Raw genomic sequence first — 12872 nt, forward strand, 5'->3', positions numbered from 1 at the left:
CCATTTCCAATTCTTCATTCTCTTTCATTCCCCCATGTCAAATTAGTTGTCATTACTATATCTTTTAATACTTTTTGTACAACTTCCCTTCTTTCTGTTACTGTCACCTCTCTGGTGCAGTCTCAAACTTTGAATCCTGAGTCTGTGGATTTGTCTCTCTGTGACAAGTGTCTCCCCGCTACAATCCATTTTCCACTCAGCTACCAAACTGATTCAATCAACTCCAATGGCTCCCCAGTCTCTCTGGGATCAAATATATAATCCTCTGGGTTTGGTTTTTTGTTTTGTTGTATTTTTGTTTTTAATAAAGATCTCTATAACCTGGCCCCTTTTTACAATTCTAATATATACCTTACCCCATTTCCTATCCCATACACAATGTGCAATTTAGTGACATTGATCGGTACAAGACACTTCATTTCCTGATAGATCTGTGTTTTCATTATTGTTGTTCAAGTCCTTTTCTAGTCATGTCTCATTCTTCTTGACCCTATTTATGCTTTTGCTTGAAATTATTATTTCCTTCTCTAACTCATTTTACATATGAGAGAACCGAGGCAAATAACTTCAAGTGATTTGTTCAAAGTCACACATAAGTTTAGTTTTAGCTAAAGTCCCACTTTAGTGTCTCTCTTTGAGATTAACTTCAAATTATCATATTTTACACATACATACTCATCTTGATTGTACATGGTTGTTTCCATATAATCTCTTCCATTAGACTGTGAATCCTTGAGAACAGAGACTTTTTTTTTTTTTTTTTTTTTGCCATTTTCGGTTTCAATAGCTCTTAGCATAGAGTCTGAAACATATTTGATGCTTAATAAATACTTTTTGACTGACACCTCCACTCTTTCTCTTAACAATCAGCTACTGTTAAAATACAAGATTGCACATATCTTCATATAGAATCAATTTTTTATGCTGTTGTGCTTAATTATTTCTGGCAATTATACCATATGAGGGAGTCAATTTTCATAGACACTTAAGTTTTGCATCATGTGTCAAAACTAAGCTTCAAAATGTCATGTATCTATGCCATGTATATTTTAGTCTTTTTTACTACCCTAAATTCTACAAGACAGAATAAAAAAATGGATAAAAAAATACTCTGAGTCAAAACAAAGATAAGAATAGTGTTCTTAAAAAGGATGCTAAGCTAGACAAGAGGTCCTGCTACTAATAGTTAATATACATGCTTAATACTATGGCATTGGATCAGTCAGTTGATCTTCTCTAAAATTCAGTTTCTTCATTTATCAAAAGAAATTGCATAAGCTGATTCCTAAGGATCTTTCTGGTTCTAAAATTTTATACCCCCATAAGTTTCTAGGCAGTATTATGAAAAAATAATAAAATAATAGAAAAGTCCTGTTGTTCTAGTTTATATAGGGAAAAGATATTTTACAAGTAGCTGGGAGTATAACTTTGGGGCAGGTTATTTAAGTTCCTTAGGCCTCACTTGCCTCATCTATAAAATGAGTGGGTTGGATTAGTTGGCTTCTGAGATACCTTCTAGCTCTAAGATCTATGATACTATCATTACCTACTAAAATATACACACTAAACTTTAAGAGGAATACATTTACAGGAAGCAAATGGAATAATTCACAATATATGATATTATAATAGCCAAAAAAGACAAAGCTTCTCTAGAAAAACTGGATTTTATAAAAATCACTTGAAAGTAGAATGCTAAAGGATTTTTAAAAATTCTTTTTTTTTTTTTTTTTTGCCAAAAAAGCTATTCTGAGGATAAATCCTGAGCACCACTTACAATACTAGAATATGTTTTAGCAGTCCTTTTGTTTAAACATAAGGATGAAAAGCTTTAGAAAAGTTTACACAAACTTGTAGTACAAGAAAAGTTACTTTAATGAAGCAATGTTTAACTAATCTTGTTCCACTTATCTGAGTCAAATGTATTTCCCAATTTATCACAACAGGTGAGTGAGAATCCAAATTGAGAAAGCTGTGACATATTTTTCCTATTCCAAATTCTCAAGAAAACAAACATGATACAAGAAATACTCCACTTATATTCATTATATATCATGCAAAATTAGGTCATAGCAATATTTTAAAAAGGAATTAGCTATACTCTAAATATAGAGATGAGAAATATATCAAACAAGACAAAATATGAATCAAGAATTTTATAGGCAGTCAGATTGCATAAAAAGTAGGGTGCTGAACTTGAAGTCAGAAAGAATTGCATTTGAATCCTGTCTCAGACACTAGGGGACCCCACATAAGCCTTTTAATCTCTCTGTGCCTCAGTTTCTTTAAATGAAAAACAAGGAGATTAAACTTGATGATCTTTCTCAGCTCAAAATCATATTCTAAAAATCTTCTAAGGTAATATAGAGCTCAAGGTTTTTTGTTTTGTTTTGGTATTCAATTATCAAAGGCCTTTCCAAATTAAACTAAAAACATGGAAACTAACTAAAATATTTTAAATATTTCTCTGCTTCTATAGACTAAAAAAGAGGCAGGGAGATGGAGATATCTAATATTTAATTTCTCTGTTTTTGTTCTCCAATTTTTTCTTTTTATCATCTTAATGCCGTCTACACATTTCTGAGTCTTTTCTACTTTCTCTCATATCAGATTTATTTTATAAATTATCTGAGTGTTCCAAACAAAAGATATTCTTATCTTTATTCCTTTCTTATGATAGATTTAAAGTTACTCTTTAATAATATTTGGATCTAGAAGGAACTTTTATAGGTCATCTAATTCAACTGCTTCATTTTACAGATGAGAAATTAAAGAACTTGTCCAAGGCAAGATTCAACCCCAAGTACTCGAACTCCAAATACTCTTTTCTTTCTATTACATGATTGCAAAATTGGAAGCATAGACTAAGACCCACTAACATCCCTTTTATTCTACTTCATTCTCTGGTTTTCAAGAAAAATTTAGACATTGCTCAGAAATCACTAACTGATACTTCACTACTAAATGTATTTGCTCATGACCTTTTTTTTTTTTTAAAGTCTAACCACTTTTAGTAACTTGATTTCTGTCTCGGCTACTAGCCAAAAAGGAATCTACAATGTCTGTAAAAGTCACATTACACAGAGATTGAAACTTACTCTTTAAAAAAAACATATATGTAATGCCCATCATATTCAGAGAGAGAACTATGGAGACTGAATATGGATCAAAGAATAGTATTTTCACCTTTTGTTTGTTTGCATGTTTTTTTTTTCTTTCTCGTGTTTTTCTTTTTCTTACAGTTTGATTTTTCTTGCACAAAATGAAAATATGAAAATATGTTTAAAAGGATTGCACATATTAAAATATATCAGATTGCTTACTGTCTTGAGAGAAGGGAAATAAGGAATAGAGGGAGAAAATTTTGAAACACAAAGTTTTACAAAAATGAATGTTGAAAACTATCTTTACAAGTATTTGAAAAAATAAAATACTATAAAAAAGTATTTTAATTTTTTCTGTGAAGTAGCAAAAAATTTAGAAGAGCCATTAGGGTGTAATGTCAGATTTTCCATAATTCTCAGCTATATTCAACCTCAATTATACCCTCTTTAGTTTGGTCAATTATATACCCTCACCCAAAATGTTTTTTTAAATTTAGAAACAACATTAACAGATTTAATTAAATTATGTAATTGAAAATTCTTGATAATACCTGCTGCACAATGCTATTTATTCTTTCTCTAATTTCATTTTGGAAAAGAACTTTTTTGAAGGGGATATAATGATTATCCATGATAAAGGAAAAGGCTCCAACTAAGATGCAAAGATTATTATTCATTCTTAAGTTGTTCCTTTAATGTTTCTGTTTTCCATTTCTAACAGTAATCTAAGTGCTATAAAGGAAACAGCAAGGATATCTGACTTTCAACGTCAATAAAAACACTACTGGCTAAGGCACCAGAATAATATAATATTTTTTAAAATAGTACAGCAGCATTCTAATATTCCAATTTAGCTAAAGGGAAAATGAGTAAAAGAAAAAGTGGTAGAAAAAAAAGTTATGCAAAGAAATGAAAACAAAGAAAGATAATAACTAGTAAAAGAATACAAAAAAAACTGAAGAAAATAACAAAAGATAGATTTGGCAAAATGGAAAAGAAGTATTAAAAACTCACTAAAAAATAGCTTCTTAAAAAGCAGAATAAGCTAAATAGGAAAAAGCTCTCTGAGAAAAAATAATTCATTAAAAATTAGAATTGGGCAAATGGAAGCTAATGATTCTGTAAGATATCAAGAAACATTGTAAGATATCAATGAAAGACAAAAGAATTAAAAATAATAAGAAAAAAAGTGGAATGTATCTCATTGGAAAAAAAAACTGCCCTGGAAAATAGATTTAGGAGAAATAATTTAAGAATTATTGGACTACCTGTCAGCCACGTTAAAAGAAAGAGCCTAGATACTACATTTCAAGAAATTAAAAAAGAAATTGACTACAAATTCTTGAACCAGAGGGTAAAATAGATATTGAAAGAATATATCAATCACCAACTGAAATAGATCCAAAATAAAGACTTCCATGAATAGTATGGGCAATTTTATGAATTCCCCAGGTCAAAGAGAAAATACTTTAAAGAGCTAGAAAGAAACCATTTAAATACCATGGATCCACAACCAGGATCACACAAGATTTATCAGCTACCACCTTACAGGAGCAGAGGGCTTGGAATATGATATTCCAGAAGGCAAAAGACCAAGGACTGCAACCAAGAAGCATCTACACAACAAAACTGACTATACACTTTCAGGGGAAAAAATTAAATTTAGTGAAGTAGAGGACTTTCAAGCATTACTGATGACAAGATCAGAGCTGAATAGAAAAATCTGAATTTAAAACACAAGGTTAGAGAGAAGCATAAAAAAAGTAAACAAGAAAGAAAAATCTTAAGGAACTCAGTATTAAATTGTTTAATTTGGTTGGTTTAAATTGGCAGTTGGAAGGATAACACATAGAAAGAGCTTGTAAGTTGATTATGCTGGGATGATGTAAAAAAAAGCAGAAAAGTGAGAAAGAGGGGTACAACGGGATAAGGAGAAAGAGAGAAGTAGTTTGGGGACAATGATTTTACAAAAAAGAGATATCCAAAGAATTTTTACACTGTAGGGAAAAATGGTAGAGAATGGAGCAGGTAATGTTTAAACCTAACTCACATCTAAATTGGTTCAAAAGGGGAAATACAATATATACAACCTATCTTACCCAAAAGGAAAGTATGAGGAGAAGGGAATAAGAGAAATATGAGGAAGGAGGGTTGATAAAAGGGAAAACTGATAAAAGAAGGCAATGTATAGACCTATCATCTCCCATTTTCTAATTCATGGGACTAGACCAACATCTTTTATTTCCAAATGATTCCTTAATAACATCCTTTAAATCTGTTTTTCAGAAAATCCTTATTGATTATGTGGACTTGCAATCAGGAAATCAAGAATTAGAATCCTATCCTAGACATGATGCAGACATAAAATTTTTGGGCAGGTTACTTAATTTCTCTTCCTTATGGTTTCCTCAACTGAAAAATAAGGATGTAAATAACAGAAGTGAGCTCACAGAGTGATGGTGAAGATTAAATGAGATGTCTATAAAGTGCTCTGAAAACCTGAGAGCACCATATAAATGTTAGTTATTTTTAATTTTTTATCACACAGTAGAGCTTCCTCATATCCATTATGCAGTTAGTCAACTAGCTTTTATTAAACACTGATTATAAATGAGGCACTGGGCAAAGCACTGGGATTACACATACAAGTAGAAAAAAAGATAGGAACTAGTTGGGGCAAATAATACTTAAAAGGAAAATAAAATGGAAGAAAGGAATAAGCAAAGAATAGCAGAGAAAGTTTAGAGTGTAGACTGGAGAGAAATGAGGTATAGTATCCTGAGCACTTTCTTTAATTACCTTTCCATTACCCTCTAGGTGATACCTTTTAAAAACAATTATTATTTTTTCAATTAGTAAAAAATCTGTCCTCTCTCTTCCATGTCATTCCCTCCCCCATTTTAAAAAGGAGGACCAAATTCAGTTAAAAACATGCATAATCAAGAAAAATGAATTTCCTTATTGGTCATGCCATACACATGCACGTGCACTCACACATATGCACATCTCATTCTGCACTAAGTACTTTGTCTTTCTATTAAATAGGAAGCATGTTTCATCATAAGTCCCCTGGAAGCATAGCTGGTCATTACACTAATCATAGTTTTTTGTCTTTACAATATATTGTTGTCATTGATAAGTAGTTCTGGTTCTATGCAAGTTAAACATCTGTATCAATTCATACATGTTTTCCCAGGGTTCTCTGAAACTAGCCCTTCATTATTTCTTATATCACAATATTATTCCAACATGCTTAAAAATCATAACTTGTTCAGCCATTCCCCAATTAATGGGTTTCCCCTTAGTTTCCAGTTATTTGGGGGGAATTTTTTTTGGTAGATCCTTAGTTTGATTATATTTTGCTTAGAGCTAGGTTTTCCCTTAATCTGTTCTTTTTTCCTTTTCATCCTATTTTCCTATAAGGGGAAATTTATTTCTGTTCCAACAGTATCTGTCTATCTTTCCTGCAGTTAAAAGTGGCAGTAAGGTTCAAAAGTCAGTTCCTCCCTTGAAACCTTCCTCCTTCTTAGTATCAACTTCTACTTCCAATTATGAAAGATAATTTTCCTAACCTTATTCTCCTTTCTTCCCTGCCCTCAGTATATTATTCTTTCTTTAGCATTTCAATCTTCTTTTAAAATCACCAGTATATAATAGAACTACTTCCAGGTTGTCTGTTAGAGTAGACGTCCTCTATTGATCTCAATAATAACAGAGTTCAGAGGGAGCATATGTAACTCCTCCCTATATTAGAATACAAACAGTTTATCCTTATTTAGTTCCTTTTTATTGTTCATTCATTTTTATCATTTTGTTTCTCTTGATTTCTGTGTTTGAATTTCAGTTTCTAGAGATCTTTGTTCCTATCAAGAATGCTTAAAAACCCTGTATTTTGATAAAGTTCTACTATAATCTGAGTAGGATTATACTCAGTTTTGCTGGGTAAAGTATTCTTGGATATAAGCCTACACTCTTTGTCTTCCAGAATATAGCATTCCAAGTTCTCTGCTCTTTTATAGAGGTGGCTGTCAAATTCTGACTTTGGCTTTTTGGTATTTGAATTCTTTCTGGATGCCTGCACAATTTTTTTCTTTGACCTGTAAGTTCTAAATTTTATCTCTAATGTCTATAAAAGTTTTCATTTTGAGTTTTTTTTCCCTAGGAAGTAGCAAGTGGATTCTATTTCTTTATTTTTTTATAAAGCTTTTTATTTTCAAAACATATGCACAGATAATTGACAACATTGATTCTTGCATAGCTTTGTGTTTCAGATTTTCTCCTCCTTCCCTCCACCTCTTTCCCTAGATGGCAAGCAATTCAATATATGTAAAATATATGTTAAATCCAATATTTATATATATAAACATATTTATACAATTCTCTTGCTGCACAAGAGAAGTTATATTTAAAAAAAGAAAGTAAATGAATAAGAAAACAAAATGCAAGCGAATAACAAAAAGAGTGAGTCACTGTTATGTTGTGATCCATATTCAGTTCCTGTCGTCCTCTCTCTGGGTGTTGATGTCTCTCTTCACCACAAGATCATTGGAACTGGCCTGAATCATCTCATTATTGGAAAGAGCCACGTCCATCAAAATTAATCATCACATAATCTTGCTGTTGCCGTGTACAATGATCTCCTGGTTCTGCTCATTTCACTTAGCATAAGTTCATGTAAGTCTCTCCAGGCTTCTCTAAAATCCTCCTCCTGATCATTTCTTATAGAACAATAATATTCCTATATTATAGGAATAACATTCATATACAATAAGTTAATCAGCCATTCTCCAACTGATGGCATCCATCAGTTTTGCAGTTTTTTGCCACTACAAAAAGGGCTGCCACAAATATTTTTTGCATATGTGGGCCCCTTTCCTGTAGATTCTATTTCTATTTTGTCTTTTTGGCATAAGAAATCTGGGAAGTTCTCATTTATGATTTCTTAAAATGTTGTTTTAGACTTCTTTGACTTGTCGTTGGCCCTAAAGATAGGCTGAAATAAAAATTCTTTTAATTTTTCCTTAATATTTTAGAAAGATGATAAAATAACAATTCGATCATTAACAAAGCTAAAAACATTTGAATTGAAATAATGGAATTACATAATGTCTTTTACTATGACAAAATACCATGTTGACCAGAACTCTCTCAAGCTTAGATTGTAGAATGGTTACTCTTTGTACGAGGAAGATCTTTGTTTTGGATCACTGGTCCCATATATACCAAATAAACTTGGTGTGAGGATCCATTAAAAAGAAAAAAAAAGTTATCACACAAGCATTGGCTAGCATAGGGAGAATAAAATATTGTTTCTTATTTTTTGATAGTGAAACCATCTGACTGATAGGTTTCCTCTTTTAAAATGCATATGTAGCAATGATCATTTGTTTGTCAAGATGATATATTAAAATGACTAGTGAAGTCAGGTGAAAAACAAATTCTTTCCCACTAGGGAAGTATTAGTTGGGACAGCTCTTTAAAATAGGATGTGTTTCTGGTTTAGATAGAGTTTATTGCCATTATTATATACTATTTTTATTCCCTGTCATAGTTATGTATATAGTTAAAATTATAAGGAAATTAAAAAAATATTTTACTGATTATTCAGGTTTCCAAAAAACTTAAGATAAAAAAGTGCAATATCAACCATTTTCATTATTAACAACAATAGCTAACATTTAGAAAGTGTTTTAAAATTCACAAAAGCTTTTCATCTGATTACAAACCAGAATGTTTCACTTTATTTTTACTATCAATCAATTAGTTAGAAAGCATGGAATTAAATGCTTACTATGTGTAAGGTCAGTTAGATGGGTCAGTGGACAGAGTTCAAATCTGACCTCAGACATGTGCCCCTAAGGACAAGTCACTTAAACAATTTTTGCCTTAATCTTAATGGAGAAGGAAATGGCAAATCACTCCAATATTTTTGCCATATCAATGCCATGAATGGTATTGGCATGTCTTGTGACCACAGGGTCATGAAGAGTAGGAGATGATTGAACAACTAAACAACACATCAGGTCTAGGCAAAAATATGGACAATTCTCTTAAGGATCTTATTTTTTAATGGTAGAGACAACACGCATATAACTATGATTTTTCAGGATATGTACAGTATAAATGAAGAGCAATAGAAGATGGGAGAATGATACACGTGATCTTTGAGATGACTCTAAGTAAACCCAAATTCTAAATTAACAAGAATAGATTACTCTTTCATGGTAATTTTAATGTTATTTCTTCAATAATAAAAATACTTTTTGGCAGAGTTCCACTTTTAAAGACAGAAGTAAAAACAATCCTGTTTCAAAGGGAATTCTGAAGATCTTAATAAAGGAATTAAACAGCTTCATGAATATCAACTATTATATACCAGGAACATCTATTTTCTTTTTTATGAAGAGATACACCATTCTTGTGTCATATGACTAATAAAATCAAGGATTAGACATTTTCTTCAGTCACAATTAATAATCAAAAGATTCCAAAGGAAGGATTATAAGTCACAGGCAGAGAAATTACAGCTGAATCCAGAGGAAAGTAATGAGTCTTAACAAGGTAACTGTTTATGAGCCAACAGTTGAGAATGCTAATCTATAGGACCCTCTCTTAACAGCCTAACCCTAACAGTAGGTAAAGACCTAACAGTCTCTATCTTCCAAAAGGACAAATAAAAGCAGAGGCATATGCTGTAGGACCCACTAAGAGATTTCCTTTCTGCTAAAGAAACTGTCACAACACCCATTATGCTCTTCTTCAAGCATCTTACTGCAACAATCAGTAAGTTCATGGTTAAAAAATAAAAGATAACTCTTGTAGTCTCTCAGCAAAAGAAAGAATGAAAGGAGCATAAAGAGGTGGAAAAAAGCAAGGAAAAAAAAATGAGAGAATGAAGGGTGGAGGTCTGCCACTCAGTGGGAGTTGAGTCCCATTAAAGAATATTCCCAGGGGCAACTAGGTGGTACAATGGATAGAGCACCAGCCCTGAAGTCAGGAGGACCTGACACTTACCACTTCCTAGCTGTGTGACCATGGGCAAGTCACTTAACTCCAATTGCCTCAGCAAAAAAAAAAAAAAAAAAAAAAAAAAAAGAATATTCCCATTGGAGAAGTTATATTCTATAAAGGGAAATGAGGACCTTACAATAAGTCTAATATTGAAGGAGTTGGTACACTTTTAGGGGTACATGGATATCCAGAAAGTTGAGGCGAGAACCAACATTTGGATCAAGGGAATCGATTACATAATAAACTGCAAAGAAAATAATCATGGGGAGGGCAGAAGTAGAACTGAACCACAGGATTTGAGATATAAGGAAATTTCTGCCGCTAGTGTCATTAGGCAATGATTCTAGTTGCATTATTTCCTTCATAAAGGAGTACTTCTGAGAGTAAAGTACAACAGAAAGAAAGGGGCAAGATCTATAAAGGCAAAAGATAGAAACGGGGAGAAGAGGGTACTCAAACTTGATATTCCTAAAGCTAAATTCTAGGAAGAACAGGGAGGCTTAAAGAAGGAATATTTAATCACACTCCAAATTAAAGAATAAAAGTCAGAATATACAGAGAGGGGATTAATGAAGGTAATTCATTACAATTGAATGAAAGTAAAGAAATCCTTCTTAGAAAAAGACACAGGAAAAAAAGAAAAAAAGCTAACAAAAGAAGTTGGAGAGGAATGTAGGAGATGGAGAAAGAATTTTGAATAAATCATTTCACTGAGAAGGGAAAAATTGGAAAAGTAAAAAAAATCCTCAGGGGGGAAAAAACAGAAGAAAAAAATTACAACAACAAAAAAAGAAATTATAGGAAAGGACATAAAATGAGGAGGGTTTTTGGAATAAACCATTTAACTGAGAAGAGGGGAAAAAAAAGGGGAAAAAGATCAGAAGAATTAGATTATTAATTAAAATGAAGAAAGAAAAAAGAAATCAAAACATTAAAGTAAAAGGTCTAAGAAAGGAAAAGAGGAGGCATATTGATGTTGGGGCCAAGAAAGCCTATAGGAAAAAGACTGCTTTAAAACAGATTAAGAAAAAAATAATTGTAGGGTCAAAGAACTGACTTCAATGAGAAATAAGAACAAAAAAATTCTAATTGAGGAAAAAATGGTAAATATACAAATGGAGGAAAATATAAAGCTATTATAACATTAAATGCAATAAGATTTAAAAAATCCAATAAAATAAGAAAACAAAATCCCACTATCTGCTGCTTACTAGAAACACATTTACAAACCAAAAACACCCACGAAATAAAAATGAGACCCTTCAATAAAATTTACTATGCATCACTTGAATAAACAAACAACCAGGTATTATAATCATTATAATCAAAGCAAAAACAACTCAATACCAATAATGAACTTATATGTTCCAAATGGCACAGTAACAGAATTCATAAAAGAAAACTAAACTGTACTGCAAGACAAAACTATTAAGACAACACAGTGACAAATTTAACATAAAAGAAGTAAAAGGCAAAATTTCTAAAAGGTTTATTATAGAATATATGTCTTTTCTAAAACTACATGGGAGGTTTACAAATATTGATCATATATCAAAGTACAAAAATATTACAAACAAATACCACATGGCAAAAATACTACTTGCAACTTTTAAAGATCATAAAATGATAAAAATAGTAATCAATTCTGAAAGCAGAAACAAAACAGATGGATCTAATTGAAGACAATAAGAAAATCCTGAATAAGTAATAAATTAAAGAATAGAGTATAGAAACAATTATTATATGAAAGTAGATGGATATAGAAATCCAAACAAAAAAATTCTTGAAAAACAGAGAAATAAAATAAACTGAAAACAAAAGCTATAAAACTGATAAAACTAAAATTTAGTTCTTTGGAAAGACTAACACAATTGATAAACTTTTAGTGAACCAGTTTTTTAAAAGGCAAAAAATAAAACAAAAAAATAGGAAATTAATAAAGTGAAATAACAACAAAACCCAAAGAAATAAAAAAAGAATCATTAGAATTTACTATGCACAGTTATTTCCCAATGAAAGAGAATACAAAAGATTGAATTAGCCTTGAAACTATAAAATATTACTTCTATCATAAAACCAAATAGAGAACTAAAATAATCCAATCTCAGAAAAAGGAATAGAACTATCTAGAAAGTAACTACCTGGTCCTGATGATTGAAATGAAAGGACAACACTACTAAAGTTTCAAAAAACTATTAACATGAATGCTACACAACTTATTCTCAAAAACTCTAGAAAGCACTCTAACAAATTCCTTTTATGGGACAAATCACAAAAATAATTATAAAAATTACACCATAAAAATCAGTAATTTTTTTCCTCTGTTTACCAGCTTACCCAGTTTGGCTGCGCCATCTGGTGGGTATTCAGGAAACTGACCCTCAGAAGGGACACTCACAGTTCTCCTCAGGCATCTCCCTTTGGTGGAATCACTCTGTTGCTCCTGTCCCCCCTCCACAGGGATCTAGATTAAATAACAAAAAGGACACTCAATGGTAGATTGTGATTAATTTATCATTAAAGAAAGAATATTTTGATTAAAGAAAGTATTCAGAAAGATTAGTAGAAAAAACGGCTTGAATAAGGAAAGTCCACACTGTGGACTCCTTTTGCAGAAGTAGGAAGGGTCACTATTGTACACAAGGACAATTATGTATGCAAACTGACATATACCAAAAAAAATTCTATCCCATGGCCTACAAATATTAAGAAATTAAAAAAAAGTTTTCCAGATTAAAATGCAAAGTATTTCCAAGA

General features: G+C 31.4%; 1 protein-coding gene across 4 annotated transcripts in view; it reads right to left on the reverse strand.

The window, feature by feature from the left end:
* Positions 1-12872, reverse strand: part of RASAL2 (RAS protein activator like 2) — a 328025-nt gene that overhangs the window by 139398 nt on the left and 175755 nt on the right. For all 4 annotated transcript variants that reach the window (XM_051998886.1, XM_051998885.1, XM_051998888.1 and 1 more), the window contains exon 3: positions 12453-12579. In XM_051998886.1, coding sequence (XP_051854846.1) covers positions 12453-12579 — 127 coding nt within the window. The remainder of the gene's footprint in view (positions 1-12452; positions 12580-12872) is intronic.

Source organism: Antechinus flavipes, chromosome 4, assembly GCF_016432865.1.
Source record: "Antechinus flavipes isolate AdamAnt ecotype Samford, QLD, Australia chromosome 4, AdamAnt_v2, whole genome shotgun sequence".
In the NCBI taxonomy this organism is placed as follows: Eukaryota; Metazoa; Chordata; class Mammalia; order Dasyuromorphia; family Dasyuridae; genus Antechinus; species Antechinus flavipes.